The following is a 22,053-nucleotide window of genomic DNA, read 5'->3' on the forward strand; positions in this document are numbered from 1 at the left end:
TTATTACACATTTGCTTGAAATCAAAAAGCAAAATATTGAGAAGTACAAGCACAAACTGTGACACGTTGACACTGATGCATAAAGATTGTTTATTAAGATATAAAAGATAGTTTTGCAAAGTTAATGTAAACATCTCCGTGCAAACACACACATACGCAAGAAAATCTAAATTGAAATGTTACTGACGTTATTGGAAGTGACGCAATATGAAGACATATCCTGTGGCGTCGCCCACTTTCATCAAGACTTGATGAAACAACTGCTTTTTGGTGTGAAATCTGATGTTTAAAAGAACGAAGATTTGAAGTTATGTGGGCTGCGTAATCGGAATAGGACAAGCTTGTGTCATAAATTGAACAGAAATGGCTCAAAGTATTTACATTAAACTGGGGAGCATTATTACTGTTGGATGGGATAGGAAAAGTACCGGGCTTGAGTAATGGTGGGATAAATTACATGAATAAATTCAGGAATGAGAATAAAGTTGTATTTTTCAAGTGAAATTTCAAATGTTTTTTTAAAGAAAAAAGGAAAAGTATCTTTAAAAAAGTATTTGAATTTTTTTGGAGGGAGGAAAGTCATTTTTATAGTAAGAAATGAAGTTGAATTTTGAGGGATAATGGTCAAACTTTTCAAGAAAAAAATTAAAGGAAAAGAAATGTATTTCCAAGAACAATTACATATTTTGAGGGGGAAAGGGAAAGTCTTTTTTCAACTCATAATTTTTAAATGTTTTTTTCTTGTAAAAAAAACAAATATTTCACTGAAATTATATTGTTGTTGTTGTTTTTTTTTGAGAAAAAAAGTCTTACGGTTCAAGATTTTAATATAGGGGCAAGGTCTGTTTTGAGGAGAAAAAAAGTCAAAATATTCTTCAAGCAAAGTTTTATTTTTATAAAAAGTTTGGCTGTTTCTTTTAAAGAAAAACTATTACAATTACTGAATTATTTTTTCAAGGAAAGAAAACCTATGTGTTGAGGGGGAAAAAAAAATTCTGGAAAAATCCATCCGTCCATTTTCTGAGCCGCTTCTCCTCACTAGGGTCGCGGGCGTGCTGGAGCCTATCCCAGCTACCTTAGGGAGTGAGGCGGGGTACACCCCGAACTGGTCGCCAACCACTCGCAGGGCACATCTAAACAAACAACCATTCGTACTCACATTCACACCTACGGGCAATTTAGAGCCTTCAATCAACCTACCACGCATGTTTTTGGGATGTGAGAGGAAACCGGAGTACCCGGAGAAAACCCACGCAGGCACGGGGAGAACATGCAAACTCCACACAGGCGAGGCCGGATTTGAACCCCGGTCCTCAGAACTGTGAGGCAGACGCTCTAACCAGTCATACACCGTTCCACCGCTTACGATACATGAAAAGTAAAAAATTTACTGGATTTAAAAAACAAACAGCCGCAAGCATGTTTGATTGACACTTATGTTTGATGAGCCCTACCTTTTCCGACATTAGGCTCCGACGTGAGCATTTTATTGGAATATTTCCAGCATCCGGGAGGTTATTACACAACATGTCTCAGCATGCTGGTGTGCTGCGATGCATTAAACATCAGGTAAAAATACATTAGTGGTTACCGGGCCTGCATGAATAATACATTTGCAAATTTTTTTGCACAATTTACATCATTTTTGTCTAAATCAAAAGGATATAACAATCCCGATATTGTATCACGATACAGCAATTGCGCAATAATCGATCTATGTACTGTAACAGACGAAGGCAAAACTTACAGAAATGTAATAATTGATTACAAAAAAGAGCCCAAATTGTCATGAAGTGTGCCACAATATCGATATCTGATCCGCTTGTATTGATAATATATAGTAGAGGTAGGAATCCATACAGCCATCCATTTTCTGTACCGCTTATCCTCACGAGGGTCACGGGCGTGCAGGAGCCTATCCCAGTTATCTTCGGGCGAGACCTGAACTGGACGCCAGCCAATCGCAGGGCACACCTAAACAAACAACCATTCGTACTCACATTCACACCTACGGGCAATTTAGAGCCTTCAATCAACCTACCACGCATGTTTTTGGGATGTGAGAGGAAACCGGAGTACCCGGAGAAAACCCACACAGGCACGGGGAGAACATGCAAACTCCACACAGGTGGGGAGGTGATTTGAACCCGGGTCCTCAGAACTCTGAGGCAGATGTGCGAACCAGTCGTCAGAAAAAGTATCTTTTCAAAATAAAAATTATTTAAAAATAAACTTTTTGAAAAAAATAAAATAAAAACATTTTCTTCAAGAAAAAAAGGCTCATTTTTCAAAAAATAAAAATAATTTTAGGGTGTCTATTTCCAGGAAATAGGAGATAAAAGTGAATTCAAAAATTCCCACAAACACGTAATGCATCAGAAAAATTACATTTTAATCTCGTAATGCTATGATTTACTATGCAAAATGTGCCCCCCAAACAGAGTTTTTCAAGGAATAGCTGTATTTTATCACATTAAGAAAAATATTTTATGAGAATAAATATAGTATTTATTTGGGAAAGAATTGGTATTATTTCAAGATTAAAGTCATACTTTAACAAGTGAGTATAAAAATACCCACACGCATCATGCATAAAAAATATGCCTTAAATCTGTTATTTTTTTTCTATAAAAAGAAAATAATTTCTCAGATGATTGTGACTTTATTCTCAAATTTTTGTTTTGTTTTTTCATTAACACTCCTTTGTACGTATGACCCTCCAGTATCAAGTTGACCATGCATATGTAATGTGTTTAGATACATGCACACTTGGGAGCAACATTTCTACATTACAAACAAAAATGATGACCAATGGAGGCACACTTTTTATATTTGGTGAGAAGATGAATAAAGATGTTATCAAAGCCTAAACGTTAGCTGTTGCACAAACTCCCTATATTGCTAATTGAACCTAGCATGTTGCGGTAATTTTATTGACATAAATGTATAATATTTAAAGTGCTTTTAAAGGCGAACATTTGAAGGAAAAAAAAACAGTTTTAGTTTTTTTGGCACAAAAAAATAACGGCCATCCCTCATCTGCAGTTGAGTAAATATATTCAGAAATACCATAACAGTTGCAAAAACCAACCCGCAAAGACGTCGAGCTTTAGTTTTTTTCCCCCGTTTTTTTTTTCCAGGTTGGCGGTCATGAGTCCAGGTAGACGGAGTCCATGCGAGAGAGGCGGCGATCCACAGCTCCCGTCTGGAACAGGAAGTTGTCGTCGTCCAGGTCGTGCAACAAGTCAAACGCTGGAGGGGGAAAAAACAACTTCACACGACTTGGTGAAACAGCATGTTCCTCGTTACTAAGGCTATTCTTGTATGATCGTGGAAAATCGGATCGGATATCGGTCCGATGTCAGCAAAAAAAAACAAGTATTGTATTGGACTGGAGTGGATGTAAAATCGCTCATTTGACCACTCTTACACGAGCAGTCCATTTCATGGTGATCACAACAACAACAGGTTGCTAAGGTGCGAACACAATAGCAACAACAGGTTGCTAGGTGCTAACATGATAGCAAGGAGTAGGGTTGAATGTCTTGCTCGAAGTCGTTTATTAACTCTCCAGGCGATGTTCACTTTAAAACTAAACTCACATAACAAAAGAATTAAACCTATTGAATGTTCAAATACATGACAGACTTCCGTGTCTTTCTCTGTTTTTGTTCACAAAAATCCCTCGCTCAAAGCTAACACACAATGAGAATCACCATTGACGAACTCACGAATATTAGCATCAAACTCTCAAAATAATGAACATTGGTACACAAATGCTCTATAAACACATAGAAAAAGACAATGTAACAATACTCTCATGCATATATTCATCCAACTCTGTGAAAAACGAGTTATATTAACAATATTCGATTGTGACTTTTACGTTCTTTATTACTGAAAGTGTGTATCTCATTGCGTGCATCATACTGCCCCTCAGAGGTCAAGACGTGCATAACAGGAACAGCGGGAAAAAACTATAGCCCAGATTCATTGCAGCACGTGGAGAAACCAAATGCTGTTCCCACCCTATACTGACAGTAAAAAATAACTGAATTGAACTTGAATCATTATTTTGCACTTTAAAAGTATAATTTGTATTTATTATTTATTGAGGTTGTTTTTCATGGTTTTGTCATTTATTTTTTATTGAATCTATCAATTGTAGAATATGCTTATGTTTAAGTCAAGATGTGGTTATTTTGCAATTTAAATAAATATATTTTTGTTACTGCGATTGGGTGGCGACCAGTTCAGGGTGTACCCCGCCTCTCGCCCGAAGATAGCTGGGATAGGCTCCAGCACGCCCGCGACCCTTGTGAGGTACAGTGGTACAGAAAATGGATGGATGGATGGATATTTTTGTGTTATATTGATTTTATTTTATAGTTATTTTTCAAGATTTTCTAATATCATTTTTTTATATGATTCAATTGTCGTACATTCCTATGTTTAAAGTTACTTTGTGTAACCCATTGTTTAATAATAATTGGGTCAGTTATTCCTCATACCTACTGTAGCTAATTATTTTTCTCTGTTTAAGTAATATCGGGCGGCACAGTGGACGACTGGTTAGTACATCTGCCTCACAGTTCTGAGGACCGTGGTTTAAATCCAGGGCCCGCCTGTGTGGAGTTTGCATGTTCTCCCCATGCCTGCATCGGTTTTCTCCGGGTACTCCGGTTTCCTCCCACGTCCCAAAAACATGCATGGGAGAGTAATTGAAGATTCTAAATTGCCATTAGGTGTGAATGTGAGTGTGAATGGTTGTTTGTTTATATGTGCCCTGCGATTGGCTGGTGACCAGTTCAGGGTGTACTCCGCCTCTCGCCCGAAAATAGCTGGGATAGGCTCCAGCACGCCCACTACCCTAGTGAGGATAAGCGGAACGGAAGATAAATGAATGAATGAATGAGTAATATCACTTGATCAAGCCTTTTCTAACTTTCCATACTACAAAATAAGAAAAGTATGTATGATAATTGCTGGTATCGGATCACACTGTAATCGGTATCGGCCAAATCTAGAAGCTGCAATATCGGTATCGGATCGTAAGTGAAAAAGTTGTATCGGGACATCCCTAATAATGTGTTTGTGATCACGAGCTGGCTTGTGTTTAGTACAAGACATGCCATGTTTGTTCAAAAGAACTTGTGCACTGCATTCTGTGCATTCACTATCCCTACCTGCAGGGGGTGCTGTCGGGGCTTGTAGGAAACATGCGGCAGGTTCGGCAAAACCTCCTTCACCAGGTGGCCGAGATGTTCTCCTCTCCCCAAAGAGTCCCCCTGGAAACGCTAAAGCAAAGCAGTGTCAAACTGGAGTGAGGCCACGATATGATCTTGGTGTTGTTGCGGTAGCTCGTTGCCATGAGTACCGTGTTGTTGTTGCAGTGGGGTGTCAGTTGAGGCCATAAACAGTGTGCTCCTCCTGTCAATCAAAGTGTGTTCATCACTTGTTGTTCATCATAGCAATACAAATTCAATTTCGAACATTTTCAACTTCCCAAGGGGTGCAACTTAGTGCAAAATAGCTGCTTCAAACCAAAATGACTGACTCCCTGTGGAATTTGGGGCATGGCATGCAGAGGGCATGGCATGCAGAGGGCTGCATGGCATGGCATGCAGAGGGCTGCATCAGGAAGGGCATCTGGCTTAAAACTTTGCCAAACAAATATGAGCGTTCATCCAAAGAATTTCATACCGGATCGGTCGTGGCCCGGGTTAACAACGTCCGCCACCGGTGCCGTCAACCTGCAGGGCGCCGGTGGAAATTCAGCTACTGTGGGTCAAAGTCGAAGAAGAAGAAGAAGAGGAGGTAGAAAGCGGGTTCTTTGGCAGAAAGAGAAGAGGAAAGCACAGACCCTAGAACTGAATGTGGGGACTTTGAATGTTGGGACTGTGACATGAAAATCTCAGGAGTTGTTTGACATGATGATGAGGAGAAAGGTTGATATATTGTGTGTCCAGGAGACCAGGTGGAAAAGCAGTAAGGCTAGAAGTTTAGGGGCACGGTTTAAATTATTTTACCATGGTGTAGATGGGAAGAGAAATGAAGTCGGGGTTATTTTAAAAGAAGAGTTGGCTAAGAATGTCTTGGAGGTGAAAAGAGTATCAGATCGAGTGATGAGGCTTAAACTTGAAATTGAGGGTGTTATGTATAATGTGATTAGTGGCTATGCCCCACAGGTAGGATGTGACCTAGAGGTGAAAGAGCAATTCTGGGAGGAGCTAGACGAAGTAGTTCTGAGCATCCCAGACAGAGAGAGTCGTGATTGGTGCAGATTGTAATGGACATGTTGGTGAAGGAAATAGGGGTTATGAAGAAGTGATGGGTAAGTACGGCATCCAGGAAAGCAACTTGGAGGGAGAGATGGTGGTAGACTTTGCAAAAAGGATGCAAATGGCTGTAGTGAACACTTTTTTCCAGAAGAGGCAGGAACATAGGGTGACCTACAAGAGCGGAGGTAGAAGCACGCAGGTGGATTACATCTTGTGCAGACGATGTAATCTGAAGGAGGTTACCGACTGTAAGGTAGTGGTAGGGGAGAGTGTGGCTAGACAGCATATGATGGTGGTGTGGAAAATGACTCTAGTGGTGGGGAGGAATATTAGGAAGACAAAGGCAGAGCAGAGAACCATGTGGTGGATGCTGAGACAGGACGAGTTTTGTGCAGCTTTTCGGGAAGAGGTGAGCCAGGCTCTCGGCGGACAGGAGGAGCTTCCAGAAGACTGGACCACTGCAGCCAAGGTGATCAGAGAGGCAGGCAGGAGAGTACTTGGTGTATCTTCTGGCAGGAAAGGATAGAAGGAGACTTGGTGGTGGAACATCACAGTACAGGAAATCCTACAAGGAAAAAGGTTAGCTAAGAAGAAGTGGGACAGTGAGAGGACCGAGGAGAGGCGTAAGGAATACATAGAGATGCGACATAGGGCAAAGGTAGAGGTGGCAAAAGCCAAACAGGAGGCATATGATGACATGTATGCCAGGTTGGACACTAAAGAAGGAGGAAATTATCGATACAGGTTGGCCAGACAGAGGAATAGAGATGGGACGGATGTGCAGCAGGTTAGGGTGATTAAGGATAGAGATGGAAATATGTTGACTTGTGCCAGAAGTGCTAGATAGATGGAACAAATACTTCGAGGAGTTGATGAATGAGGAAATTGAGAGAGAAGGGAGAGTAGAAGAGGCAAGTGTGGTGGACCAAGAGGTGGCGATGATTAGTAAGGGGGAAGTTAGAAAGGCATTAAAGAGGATGAAAAATGGAAAGGCAGTTGGTCCTGATGACATTCCTGTGGAGGTATGGAAGCATCTAGGAGAGGTGGCTGTGGAGTTTTTGACCAGATTGTTCAATAGAATTCTAGCATGTGAGAAGATGCCTGAGGAATGGAGGAAAAGTGTGCTGGTGCCCATTTTTAAGAACAAGGGTGATCTGCAGAGCTGTGCGAACCATAGAGGAATAAAGTTGATGAGTCACACAATGAAGTTATGGGAAAGAGTAGTGGAGGCTAGACTCAGGACAGAAGTGAGTATTTGCGAGCAACAGTATGGTTTCATGCCGAGAAAGAGTACCACAGATGCATTATTTGCCTTGAGGATGTTGATGGAAAAGTACAGAGAAGGTCAGAAGGAGCTACATTGTGTCTTTGTAGATCTAGAGAAAGCCTGTGACAGAGTACCCAGAGAGGAACTGTGGGACTGCATCCGGAAGACTGGAGTGGCAGAGATGTATGTTACAATAATACAGGACATGTACGAGGGCAGCAGAACAGTGGTGAGGTGTGCTGTAGGTGTGACAGACGAATTTAAGGTGGAGGTGGAATCAGAATCAGAATCATCTTTATTTGCCAAGTATGTCCAAAAAACACACAAGGAATTTGCCTCCGGTAGTTGGAGCCGCTCTAGTACGACAACAGACAGTCAATTGACAGAGAACACTTTTGAGACATAAAGACATTGACAAAAAAACTGTCACTGAGCAATAAAGGGTTAATAGTTTTCTAGTAATGGCGGTACATTTTTTTGTGTGTGCAAAAGATGCAGATGACATTGTGATCTGTAGTGAAAGCAGGGAGCAGGTGGAGGAACAGTTAGAAAGATGGAGGCATGCACTGGAAAGTAGAGGAATGAAGATTAGCCGGAGTAAGACAGAACATATGTGCATGAATGAGGGGGGTGGTGGGGGAAGAGTGAGGCTTCAAGGAGAACAGATAGCAAGGGTGGAGGACTTTAAATACTTGGGGTCAACCGTCCAGAGCAATGGTGAGTGTGGTCAGGAAGTGAAGAAACGGGTCCAAGCAGGTTGGAACGGGTGGAGGAAGGTGTCAGGTGTGTTTTGTGACAGAAGAGTCTATGCTAGGATGAAGGGCAAAGTTTATAAAACAGTGGTGAGGCCAGCCATGATGTACGGATTAGAGACAGTGGCACTGAAGAGACAACAGGAAGCAGAGCCGGAGGTGGCGGAAATGAAGATGTTGAGGTTCGCTCTCGGAGTGACCAGGTTGGATAAAATTAGAAATGAGCTCATCAGAGGGACAGCCAAGGTTCGATGTTTTGGAGACAAAGTTAGAGAGAGCAGACTTCGATGGTTTGGACACGTCCAGAGGAGACGTAGTGAGTATATTGGTCGAAGGATGATAAGGATGGAGCGGCCAGGCAAGAGAGCTAGAGGAAGACCAAAGAGAAGGTTGATGGATGTCGTGAGGGAAGACATGAGAGCAGTTGGTGTTCGAGAAGAGGATGCAGGAGATAGGCTTACATGGAAAAGGATGACGCGCCGTGGCGACCCCTGAAGGGACAAGCCGAAAGGAAAAGAAGAAGAATCTGTGCCGGAAATGCTTTCGTTTCTCTTAAATTCTGTGATTTCCAACAAGACTATCTCCGCTACCGTAGGTGGTGCTGTTTTTTTTATATATATATGGAAACCAAAGCCAAAATGCTCTTTGTCATTCTTAAGAGATGAGAGAGTAAACTGTCCAAAAATAAGTCACATAGTGACGAAACCTTGGTTAGATCTCTGCCTGGTTGCAGGCTGCTTGTGGAAACTGATCTTCCGGGAAGGTTCTGACATCGTTTATATTGCCTTGATGACCTTGCGTTTGCGCAGTTGGCCTAAAAGTCCCGTGGTGTAATTAACGACACTTTGGATACTCTGACACAGGTTTGCCACGTGATTCCAACGCTGCCCCCACCCCCCCACCGACCCCCACCCTAAACCACTGCTGGGCCAAATGACTGGTCGCTTCTTGACTGTCCTCTAATTTTACATGAAATTCAATAGCAATGTCTATCATGAGTACACCCACAAAAAAGTTTCAAAAAGCCATGCTGGAAAAGATTCAGGTCGTCTGCCATTTTGGTTTGAACCAGCCATTTGGGGTCATTTTGGCTATTTCCAGGGGTCCTTTTTGAGCGAACTAGTCCTGGAAATTTGTCCGATTCCCACCAAATTTGAACCACGTATACCAGACATAGATGACACAAAATCTAGACAATACGTCCAAACACACAAAAACTTATTCGTTCCAGGGTATATGTACTTTAAGTGGCAAATCAAATTGTTCCCAATATCACTCAGAGCCTCCAAGAGCCATGTTTTAGGGTATGTCGAACTAACACATCAGGGTTTTCTTTATAACCCCTGAAAAAATTAACTAAATTTAGACAATAGGTCCAAACACACATTCGTCCTCCAAAAGATTTAAATCTCCTGCAGTGGAAAAACATTATTATTGCACGATATGGTTTCCACCTTAGCTAGAGGGGGGTGCATAGGGGTGTATCCAGGGGCTGGGGGGGGGGGGGTTATCCAGGAATGTGCTGAGTGTGCACAAACACTCTGACTCAACATGGAAACCGAAGGCTGCCAAGTGCAAAAAGAAAAGCAACTGCAGGGATGATATGCAGTGGGGGGATTGTAAAGGGGGTTTGGATGGACGATGGAGCGTTCCTTCTTGTGGGTCCCCCGAGGTGGGATTTGGCGGGGGGCCTGGCGTTCTGCTGGAGGCTTCATAAATCAGCCTCATGGTGATGGGCAAGCTCTGCTCGCTTCTGACTAGACGAAACGTTCTTACTCACTTCCTGTGTCCAAACCATCTGAAGTCCAGTTGGCTTAATGAAGAGCAGACGTTTGTTTTATGCAGATGTAAACTAACACAACCACAGTGGAAGCTCTCAGGTCGAACACCCGAGAACTCGGACAACTCGGAGTTTAAGTAAACAACAGCAAAAATACAAAGAGCAAACAGGAAATCGAACATTTTACTGACCCGTGGAAGCTTCCTCCCATGCCAAGAGAGTGGATGTCGGCTTGTAGGGGCACATGGTCCGAGCTCTCTCCGTTAGTGGAAGAACCTGACAGAGACAGTGGAGAATTAGTCCACCTCAAGGGTTTGGTGGTGGTGTGTGTGTGTGCGTGTGTGAGGGGGGGTGGGGGGGGGCTATAGTTGGTATACCTGGGAAGTTGTCTAAGCCCGGAAATGCTGAGCTGTTGAACAGGTCCGATTCTGGTACCGCGTACATGTGAATCTGTGAGAATGACAAAATATAGTTAACACTTTGATAATAATATCCATCCATTCATCCATTTTCTGAGCTGCTTCTCATCACGAGGGTCACGGGCGTGCTGAAGCCTATCCCAGTTATCATCGGTCAGGAGGCGGGGTACACCCTGAACTGCTTGCCAGCCAATCGCAGGGCACATACAAACAAACAACCATTCACACTCACATTCACACCTACGGGCAATTTAGAGTCGTCAATTAACCTACCATGCATGTTTTTGGGATGTGGGAGGAAACTGGAGTGCCCGGAGAAAACCCACGGAGGCACGGGGAGATCATGCAAACTCCACACAGGTGGGGTCGGGGATTGAACCCCGGTCCTCAGAACTATGAGGCAGACGCTCTAACCAGCCGTCCACCGAGCCGCCTTGATAATAATAGTTAATAATAGGTAACAATAAAACACTAACGAGTGACGATGCACATGTGGTTACACGTCCAAAGTAGGTGTGGTTCCAGTTCCAAATCCTATGAAGTTCCAGGTTCACATCCAATGTGGTTCCTGGTCTAAACCTGTGCGTATCCTGCTCCAAATCCTGCTTGGTTCCTGTTCCAAATCATAGTTGCCTCCAAGTCCAAAGCCTATGGTCCAAATCCAATGTGGGTGGACCAAATGCCATGTAGTTCCAGGTTCAAATGCAATGTGGTTCCAGGTTAAAAAAAAAAAAGTGACATTCCAGGTTCAAATCCAACGTGGTTCCTGATCTAAACCAATGTGAATCTTGCTCCAAATCCTGTATGGTTCCTGTTTCAAATCATGTTTGTTTCCAGGTCCAACTCCTATGGGCTAAATTCAGTGTAACTCCAAGGCCAATTCCTATGTTGTTACAGGTTTAAAATGTAAAGTGGTTACAGGTCCAAATCAGATGAGGTTTATGGTCTAAATCACATTTGGCTTTAAATCCAAAGCCAATGTGGCTCCAGATACAAATCCTATGCGTAACCAGGTCCAGAATCTTTTTGGTTCTAGATTCAAATTCAATGTGGGTTCACGTCCAAAACCCTTCGAAAATCCAGGTCCAAATTTCATGTTGCTCAAGGCATAGATGTTATGTAGTTCCTGGTCCAAATGTGTAACCAGGTCAGTATCCTGTTTTCACTCAGGTCCATATCCTGTGTTGTTGCAGGTACATACTCAGTGTGGTTCCTGGTCCAAATCCCATGTAGTTTCGGGTCCAAATCGTATCTGGAACCAGGTCCATAACCTATGTGGTTCTATGTCTATACCCTAAGTGGTTTCTGGTACAAATCCTTTGCGGTTCCAAGGTCAAATCCTATGTGGTTCCAGGTCCTCATTCTGTGTGGTTTCAGGTTGAAATCCTCAAATTGTAGTTTTCACATTGCGGCACGCGAGCTCACACGTGGTTGTGCTTAAGACCAACAAATCCTCTCAGTGTGTCACTTGCCTCCAAAGAAAACAAACTGGGTCCAGATAGCACAGAACAATGGGTTCCCTCATCCCAACTTCCAGGGTATGTGTGCGTAATCCTTCATTTCATCCTATTGATCAGAGACACGCTAACTCTGAAAACACCAGTTCTTCATGCAAAGACGGACTGGAAGGTGTCTGCCATTTCTGTAAATTGTTCGATTTGAATTGCAACATTGACCCCCAATGTTCTGTCGTCCGTATCCATAAAATTTCAGGAGAAGGGCGCAAACATGGAAGAAATGTCTCAATGGATTATAATTAGACCAAAAGACAAAATGTGTGGCTATTACTTTTCTTAGTGCTAATACCCATGGGGAAAAAATATTTTGGCAAAAATAGACAAAATTAACAGAGTTAGACAGTCCATGAGTAAATGTATGCAAACAATTGGAAATAAAGTTTCCTATTGGTGTTAGTTGGACCTTGGCCTCCTGGATGCCTTTGGCTGAATGAGTCTTGACGTGTTTTCGCAGAGAGCTTGGGTCAGTGTAGCGCTTGGTGCACCCCGGGATCTGGCAGGCGTATGGCTTCTGTGAGTGAAAAACAACAGCAACAGACGAATTTTATGTGCCAGACAACAACAAGCTCGATGAGGAAAAAGAAAACAATAAAAGTAAAAATCAACCTGCAACAGCTCAACAGGTTGTCAACCTTTTAAAGTACAATATACAGATTGCAGACCTTCACCAAGACTTAAAGGTCTCATATTTTGGCTATTTAGACCTCCATAGAGTGACTCTCTAACTTAGTATAAAAGTGTCAAATTCATTTAAAAAAAAATATCTTGGTTTTTGTGTCCAGAAAAGGCCCCTCTGACAGCTATTTCTGTTTGATCCAGTTTTGTATCTGCTTTGTCCATATTTGGCTAGTGATGTAGATAAGTTTGAGAAATTTGAATGACCTAATTTCAGGCCTCTTGCCCAAAAAACCTCTGGAACTCAGGAATGCGTGGACCATTTTAATTCATATTTCACATGTTTACTGAGGGACCATAAAGACAACATTACATCCCAAATACTAGAAAAAGTTGGTTTGCCAAAATACAGGACCTTTAAACATTTGTCATCGACTACCATTATAGCTAAATGCACCTCGTTGCATCTATTCATTTTATTATATGAACATCATGTGATATGTCACATCACAATGCATAACAGTCGTTTTGCTGCCTGAAAACAAACATATTTGAAAGTTTTTTGATCCTACATCAACTTGATTTTTCAGCATGTCAGCTGAGAGAATAGCAACAGAAGAGGACTTGCTCTTTCCTCAAAACAAGGAATATACCTCATAGTGTCATTGACCTCATAGTGTCATTGACCAAGAAGATAAGGTAAGTATAAATGTAAACTTCATCACACGAATTTAGAGTATAGGCTATAGAATAGAATAGCCATATATGAGCCATATTTGCTAGTGTGTGTGTGTGTGTGTGTGTGTGTGTAAATAAGCTACCGCTCACAGGTAGACAGACAGGTAGACGTTTCTCACTCAAACGAGAAAGTTTCTCATTCTAACGGGACATTTCTCGAGAAATTGAAATAAGAAATAAGAAAGTTTCTCGTTCTAACGAGAAAGTGTCTCGTTCGAATGAGAAACACGTTTCTTTTTTTTTTCTTCCCATATCCCTTTAGGGGCTCCGTAGGATTTGCTTGCTGCTGCTGTTTTTTTTGTTTTGTTTGTTTTTTACAGATTGTTTTCATGGTAAAACGTAATGGTCTCGAGATAGGATATTGGGGTCAAGGGGTGCAGATTTCCCAGAATTTCTCTGATTATTTCAGGAAAAACTGCATTGAGCAACAGGCATTAAAAACAAACATGTTTCCCTTCAAGCACACTCACTTATGACCTGAATAGTACGACCACAGGAGACTTTTTTTGGGCATGCATCCATTTGACAAGATTTTGATTCGCCCGGCAGCAAGTCTGTTAGCGTGAAGCCACAAGAAGAAGGAGGAAAGAAAAAAAACCTTTCTCGCGCCTTGTTACAACAATAGGTCACTGGTGTAACATTTGCCGGCTCAACGCTAAGTCCTCATCGCTTGCTGGCAGTTGTAAAAATAACTGTGGCTCATGGCATCGGTCCGCAGTGGCCATTGAAATGAGTCCAATTAGCCAACTATGCAGAAGACGTGACAATTTTGAGGATCAAGCAATCCATGCTGTTTTGCACACAATTCTATTCATATTCATGCACTTTTTGGGGAGTTTCAGAGTTTATTAAGTTTGTCGCCAAAATCTCTTCTCCAAGGATTCTGAATACTCATGGCTTGGATGTATTGCCTTTGGCATTTACAGTCACTAGTGGACATATTTACATAGTATTTCCCAACATCACAGTCCTTAAAGTCCCTGTAAAGTGAAAATAAATGTCTTGTAAATTTGACACACCACAGAGAAGAATGTTGTTAACAACCCGGGCAAATTTGAGTGATTAAAAAAAACGCTAAAGTATGCAAAATAAGGTCTCGAAATAGTGAAAAATTAAGCCATGCTCTCCGATCTCAGATGCTGTGGGCGTGTCTCCTGAATGTGCTGAAACCATGCCCCGCTCAGCTGTCAACCATCAATCAAATATCACTGTTACGATCAAGAAAAATGGATGCTACTTCGTGTAGCATCTTTCTTATGCCTACACATCCCTATATGTTTGAGCCATGAAAATACATCTGTTTAAAGTCTCCGGTGCCTGGACTATATCCCATCGGGTCATTGCGGGACTTTGTCATGCTGCGACAACGAGGCGCTCTAAATTGGCCACGTCAGTGGAGTATCCGAAGGGAAGATACATTTTCAAAGTGTAGACATAGCTAGCTAACTGCAAGTTGCAATTGAGCCGGATAACTACTGATGCGACTGAAGTAGCTCAATTTGTTATACTCTTACTCATGGTGGACTCCAAATCACCACTATGCACTGTTTTAGCAATGCCCTCATAAAATCAGGAAAACTGAAATGGTGAAAAACAGTTTAATGTTATTTCTTCACAATGGAGTGCTTCGTTGATCTCGGTCTTTGCATGTTTCCAGCAATTATCTTCAAACATGTATAATGTATTTAGACAATCAAAATCTCTGAATACACTTCATAGGGTCTTAAAATGAAACCAGTTTATGCGATTTCAGCCCACGGACTGTTACTGTATGGTAGCCATCTCATTTCACCCATTTAAGGATGGGTGTTATTTCTCAATGTAGTACAATCAAATCAAAGGACAAAATGTGTGGCTTGTTAGAAACAAGTATGCTATTACTTTTCTTATTCCTAAGACTTACATAAAGCCAAAGCATTGAATTGTTTTTTTCTGCCAGATATGGACAGTATAAAGCGGTGGTGGTTAAACTGTGGACTGACCGTGTCGAGGTGCGTTCGCTGGTGCTTGGCTCGATCGCTGGAATTGCTGAAGGCCTTGAAGCAACCGAGGTGCTGGCAGATGTATGGCTTCTCCCCCGTGTGGCTCCGCAGGTGGATCTTCAGGTTCTCCAGACGGGAAAATTCTTTGGAGCAGCCTTCAAACTGCAGATAATCGCAACAAAAACATGACATTTTAAAAATCTTTTTACCTTTTTCTCGTTTCCTCTGCCTTTGCCTCTCTTCGATAAGGACATTTTCTCCTAGGTCTGGGGTTTCTTATCAACTCACCATGCACTTGTTGGGCTTTTCCCCAGAGTGCACCCTCATGTGGATGAGCAGCTTGTAGCGTGCATTGAAAGGCTTTCTGCATCGGACGCAATCAGCCCAGAAGCAGGCAAACTCCTCACCCTTACGCTGGTCCACGTGCACCTTCTCTATGTGCCTCGCCAGTTCCTCCCGGCTCCTGCAGGTGGCACTGCAGTCAGTCCAAAGACATGGCTGCTCATGGAACATGTCCCCTGTCGGCTCTTGTTTTATGCAGAGACGGTCCTCCTGGAGTTTTTGAGATGTGGCCCAACCAGGGAGAGCGTAGGATACAGGAAGGGTCGGTTGGGAACTAACGCAGAACACATGGGAGGTTTTAGGACTGGTGGAGAATTCCGCCTTGGTTTTGTTAGGGTGGGACCTGCAGGTGAGGTCCAGAGAGGACAGGGTAGTCCTGGGTGCACAGCACACCCCAGCACCACCCGAGAGGATGGATGACTGAACCCCAGAATATGGCGGTCCCTGTTGGTCCTCCACATCTTCAAAGAAACCGCGAAGAGTCATCTGCGCGTCCGGAGGTCCGAAGTCCGGGGGTCTGAAGTCTGGAGGCCACATTTTGGGTGTTGATTGGATGCCGTCAAGCCGTGTCGAACATCTCTCGGCTCTCGAGATTCACATCTTCAACATGTGGGATCTCCACAGTCAGACATCTTATGTGCACTGTGTGGGAACAACAAAACTCAACGTGGCACAAAACAATTACAATCCAAGAAAAGTCCTTTTGATCAGGAATCTGTGTTTACACCAAGGAGTTTGGTATGGTAAGTTATTAAGAAAGCACTTTTGCGCGAGGCATCACAGCAGATTTGTATTCCACTGGCAAGAGAACACGTGCAACTCATTAGTATGCCACGAAAATTTTTAAAATCAAAGAAAAGTCCTTCTGACCATGAGGTTTTTCTTTGACATGGAGGAGTTTGTAAAGTCAAGTTTTTAGGAAGCACTTTTGAGAGAGCGCGAATAAATACCTGAAACCTGGTACAGAAGCATGTTAGTTGGGAAAGATGACAGAAACCTTCTCTAGTGGCTTCACTCATATGCTGCTGATGTCATTTACAGCAGGTAATGAGTCATGGGTACGACCCGACCGGGTTCTTTAATACGAATGCGGCTCAGACGATGAGTAAGTGGACTTCTGAAAGACCAGGCGGTCTTTAAGTGTATGTTTCATGCACGTGGTTTACTGGTACAGTCTGGTTTACTGTTTTATGGTCCTTCCTGTAACATGGAGGCGTGGGAATTGTGAGCCAATCCTAATTAAAGAGATTTAAAGTGCGTGTCAGCAGAGATAGACAAGCTTTAGAATTCACGGGTTAAGGTTAGGATTCACCCTGGACTGGGGTGGGAAAACTCAAGTCGTCAAGGGTCACATTTTTTAAAAGGACATGAGCCGAGTCATTTGGTGGATGAAGTTAAAATATTAAAATAGTTTAATGATAAAATAATATTATTCATTCTCATATCTATATTTGATCTTATTTAATGTTAACACTAGTTAGGTTATCTTAGTGCTTTTGTCAGTTAGAGTTTAGGTCAGGGATTAATGTTAGCAAAGAATAGTGATTAAGGGTAGGGTTTGGGGTTAGAGTTATTTAGAGGTTAGAGTTAGTGTTTACTAGTTAGGGTTTAGTTTTAGCTTGTATGAATGTTAGGTGTAGCTTTTGAAAGGGTTAATGTTAGCTAGGTTAAGTATTAAGGGTAAGTGACGGTTAGGGGGTCACTCAGGTTAGGGCTAGGTTTAGGTTAGGGTTAGTGTCATCTTGGAGTTGGGGTTGGAATCGTGTTTGGGGTTAGGGTTAGCATTAGCCTTACCTAGGGTTGGGGATAGGGTTAACCTAAAGATACCTCAATGAAGGGTTTGGGTTAGGGGTAGTCTTAACCCTAAGGATACTCAAAGACTTTATGAAGCATCACACCAGACCCCCATTCAAAGTTCCACAAGGAATACAACCATTAAAAAAACACTCTGGGCTGTGGTCCATAAAGAAGAGTGTTACGGTAAAACTAAGAAAAGTTTTCCCACAAAGCCCGCCGCGAGCCAGCACACTGTACAGCGAAATGGCAACCCAGTCTCATGTGGTGTCTTTTAAAGACGCACTGGCTGAGCTTAGCTAAACACAGCTGTGGCCTTTCAAAACCAGCAAATGTGTGCTCTTGACTTACAAAGGCACGTGCCCCCTGGTCTGGACGGCGAGTGAAAAACGTCACTGGGATCCAGAGATGCAACCACATCGATCCTCTCTTCTTACGCCGGCCCAGATAACACATCAATGATGTAACCCCTTTCAAAACCCGTTGCTGGGCTTTTTTAATGACCCGTGAGCCCCCGTGTGTCCACAGTAATGCCAGTAGTTGGCCGCGGTCCACTTGTTGAGCTCCGGACCCCCATTTTCAAAATAACATCACCTTGTGAGACCTACTAAATTGTGCTTTTAAACACATTCAGGGTTAAGGGTCGAGGGTTATCTTTAGGATCTCGGGGGTTAGGGTTAGGGCAGGGTTTGTGTTAGGGGCATGGTTAGGTTAGGATGGTGATAGGGTTTAAGGGTTAGAGAAAGGGCCAAGGTTAGGGATAGGGATAGAGGGTTAGGGGTAAGGGTTAGGATTATAGTTAGGGGTTAGGATTAAGGTTAAGATTAGAGGGTTAGGGTTGGTTGTTGTTTGCACAGCAGTTTTGAGGGGAAGAGCTGGAATAATAAATGGACATTTACTTTCCTGTAACTGCCGCTCCTCCGCTGACCTCCATACTGTTTACACGGACTGTCAACAGCCACAAGCTACGACCAAGTGAAATCATGGCGATAGCAATTACTTTATTGGCCTCACGAGAGAGGGGGTTGATGCACAAAATAAATGAACTTGGTTGAATTGTAAGCAGGAAGATGGACAGGGTTCCCTTCAGATATGAGTGACCTGATTTATGAGCTTTTTGAGACACAAGTAGTCATTCTGCCAATTTTTTTGCTTTGAAAATTTTGATATGCGAGCGCTTTATATTGTATATATTATTATTATTATTATTATTATATATTATTTCAATTGTATTTTGTCATTGATAATATCACAACACAGAATTTGTGACTGGCATATTGGAAAGAAAAACATACGCTACATGACGATATATCACAAACGACAGTTATTAACTACATTTAGCTACGTAAAATCGGTATTTTCTTAAACGTCCGACAGCGACAATTTTGATATCTGATACTGGTGTATCAGTCATTAAATTAAATTTTAAAAAGCAATGTTCTTGCTAAAAAAAATATATTTTTCTGGATGTCTGTGTAGATTCTTAGTTATCCAAGTGAAGGTAACCGTGAAGGTTGAGAAAACTGAATTTTTCTTGTTTTTTGAATTTGTTTTTCTTGTCTTCTGAAAACATTCAAATATGATTTAGGCAACTGTGCTTAGAGGCTAGCGATTTTGCAATAGTTGATATATTGGGTAAAACAAGATTATCAACGATAAATGGCGATATCAATCACAAACGACAGTTATTACACGCCGGACAGCATCAGTATCAGACTGATATCGGACACTGGTGTATCGATACTGTATCGAAACGACTGACTGTGTGTGTGTGTATATATATATATATATATATATATATATATATATATATATATATATGACTGAAATATCACACAGCCATAAGTATTCAGACCCTTTGCTGTGACACTCATAAATTTAACTCGGGTGCAGTCCATTTCTTCTGATCATCCTTGAGATGGTTCTCCAACTTCATTGGAGTCCAACTGTGTTTGATTATAATGATTGGACTTGATAAGGAAAGCCACACACCTGTCTATATAAGACCTTACAGCTCACAGTGCATGTCAGAGCAAATGAGAATCATGAGGTCAAATGAATTGCCTGAAGAGCTCATAGACAGAATTGTGGCAAGGCACAGACCTGGCCAACATTACAAACAAATTTCTGCTGCACTTAAGGTTCCTAAGAGCACAGTGGCCTCCATAATCCTTAAATGGAAGACGTTTGGGACGACCAGAACCCTTCCTAGAGCTGGCCGTCCGGCCAAACTGAGCAATCGGTGGAGAAGAGCCTTGGTGAGAGAGGTAAAGAAGAACCCAAAGATAACTGTGGCTGAGCTCCAGAGATGCAGTCGGGAGATGGGAGAAAGTTCTAAAAAGTCAACCATCACTGCAGCCCTCCACCGGTCGGGGCTTTATGGCAGAGTGGCCCGACGGAAGCCTCTCCTCAGTGCAAGACACATGAAAGCCCACATGGAGTTTGCTAAAAAAAAAAACCTGAAGGACTCCAAGATAGTGAGAAATAAGATTCCCTGGTCTGATGAGACCAAGATAGAACTTTTAGGCCTTAATTCTAAGCGGTATGTGTGGAGAAAACCAGGCACTGCTCATCACCTGTCCAATACAGTCCCAACAGTGAAGCATGGTGGTGGTAGCATCATGCTGTTGGGGTGCTTTTCAGCTGCAGGGACAGAACGACTGGTTGCAATCGAAGGAAAGATGAATGCGGCCAAGTACAGGGATATCCTGGACGAAAACCTTCTCCAGACCACTCAGGACCTCAGACCGGGCCGAAAGTTCACCTTCCAACAAGACAATGACCCTAAGCACACGGCTGAAATACCAAAGGAGTGGCTTCAGAACAACTCCGTGACTATTCTTGAATGGCCCAGCCAGAGCCCAGACTTAAACCCAATTGAGCATCTCTGGAGAAATTTGAAAATGACTGTCCACCGTTCACCATCCAACCTGACAGAACTGGAGAGGATCTGCAAGGAGAAATGGCATTCCCAAATCCAGGTGTGACAAACTTGTTGCATTATTCCCAAAAAAGACTCATGGCTGTATTAGCTCAAAAGGATGCTTCTACTAAATACTGAGCAAAGGGTCTGAATACTTACGGCTGTGTGATATTTCAGTTTTTATTTTTTAATAAATCTGCAAAGATTTCAACAATTCCGTTTTTTTCTGTCAATATGGGGTGCTGTGAGTACATTAATGAGGAAAAATGAATTTACATGATTTTAGCAAATGGCTGCAATATAACACAGAGTGAAAATTTTAAGGGGGTCTGAATGCTTTCCGTATCCACTGTATATATATATCGCAAAAAAATAAAACAAAGCATCACAAAATCTGAATTATGCAGTGTAAATTCATCCTCATTCCAAATTAACAACATGCAAATATTATTCAGTTACTAAACAATATTAATTAATAATGACATTATCAGCACACGATTAGATTGCTTGCTGCAGTATTTGTGGCATGCCCACCAAATAAACTCTTAAAAAGGTGGAATAAAAGTAGAATACATGCACTCACGTGGCACGTAACGCAACATCTGCTTGTCACCTGGCGTTTGAGGATGAGGTCCGTATGAGCGAGTCAAAGCGTCGCAAATCAGGTCGAGCCAGGTTGGTGCTGTCTGCTGAGCGTATATGACGTCTCCACTGCTCCCGTCCGAGCGGTCTGTCGGTGCGCGCGCACGCTGGAGGCAACGCTTCTGCGGGGCGCGCGCACATGCTGCAACGTGCAAAAAAAAGAAAAGAAGACCCCGTACCATACTGCTCAATCATATTTATTTTTATTATTATATTATTATTAGTAATAGTAGTAGTAGTAGCAGCAGCAGTAGTAGTAACAGTAGTGGTAGTCGTACTATACAGGTGTTAGTATTACTATTCTTTGACACAATCTCCAAAATTGTGTGAGAATTTAAAAGTCAAAATTTAAAAAAAGTAAAATTATCATTTTAACGGTCAGACTACAACAAGAAAGCATATGATAACAATTAAAATACTGTAAAACTAAATTGTTAATATTATTTTGATTAGAATATGGGACTTAAAATCTGTGATTATTATTATTATTATTACAAGACAATAAACATAATTATACTGAGCATGGCGGCATGGTGACCGACTGATTAGCACGTCTGCCTCACAATTCAGAGGACCCGGGTTCAAATCCAGCCTCACCTTTATAGAGTTTGCAGGTTCTCCCCGTGCCAGCGAGAGTTTTCTCCGGGTGCTCCGGTTTCCTCCCACATTCCAAAAACATGCATGGTCGGTTGATTGAAGACTAAATTGCCCGTAGGTGTGAATGTGAGTGCGAATGGTTGTTTGTTTATATGTGCCCTGTGATTGGCTGGCAACCAGTTCAGGATGTATCTTGCCTCTCACCCAGTGTCAGCTAGGACAGGCTCCAGCACGCTCCTAGTGAAGAGAAGCGGTACAGAAAATGGATGGATGGATACTGAGCATGTACACTTACAGGGCACAACATTATGACCGTATAAGCATACTGAGAGCTGTTTCTAATATTTTGGTGACCTGCTATTGCTTCAAGATATTAGAAACAGCTCTCAATATTAACACCAACT

General features: G+C 42.2%; 1 protein-coding gene across 6 annotated transcripts; it reads right to left on the reverse strand.

Annotated features, from left to right (window-relative positions):
- Nucleotides 1-72: 72 nt before the first annotated feature.
- Nucleotides 73-21,769, reverse strand: LOC133489446 (transcriptional activator GLI3-like). Of its 6 annotated transcripts, XM_061798529.1 has the most exons (11): nt 21,650-21,767; nt 20,994-21,194; nt 18,387-18,452; nt 15,640-16,335; nt 15,352-15,513; nt 12,420-12,527; nt 10,458-10,530; nt 10,272-10,356; nt 5,378-5,430; nt 5,187-5,297; nt 73-3,252 (listed from the first exon to the last, which is right to left on the reverse strand). In XM_061798529.1, exons 4-11 carry the CDS (start codon nt 16,228-16,230, stop codon nt 3,149-3,151), a joined length of 1,287 nt encoding a protein of 428 aa, XP_061654513.1. In that variant the 5' UTR covers nt 16,231-16,335; nt 18,387-18,452; nt 20,994-21,194; nt 21,650-21,767; the 3' UTR covers nt 73-3,148. The 6 variants fall into 6 exon arrangements, 5 of the variants coding, with proteins under 5 accessions (XP_061654513.1, XP_061654514.1, XP_061654512.1 ...); XM_061798530.1 differs by having other exon boundaries at nt 5,187-5,288; nt 15,640-18,452; nt 21,650-21,768; XM_061798528.1 differs by having other exon boundaries at nt 15,640-18,452; nt 21,024-21,194.
- Nucleotides 21,770-22,053: the final 284 nt, after the last annotated feature.

Source organism: Phyllopteryx taeniolatus, chromosome 14 (assembly GCF_024500385.1).
Source record: "Phyllopteryx taeniolatus isolate TA_2022b chromosome 14, UOR_Ptae_1.2, whole genome shotgun sequence".
NCBI classification, from domain to species: Eukaryota; Metazoa; Chordata; class Actinopteri; order Syngnathiformes; family Syngnathidae; genus Phyllopteryx; species Phyllopteryx taeniolatus.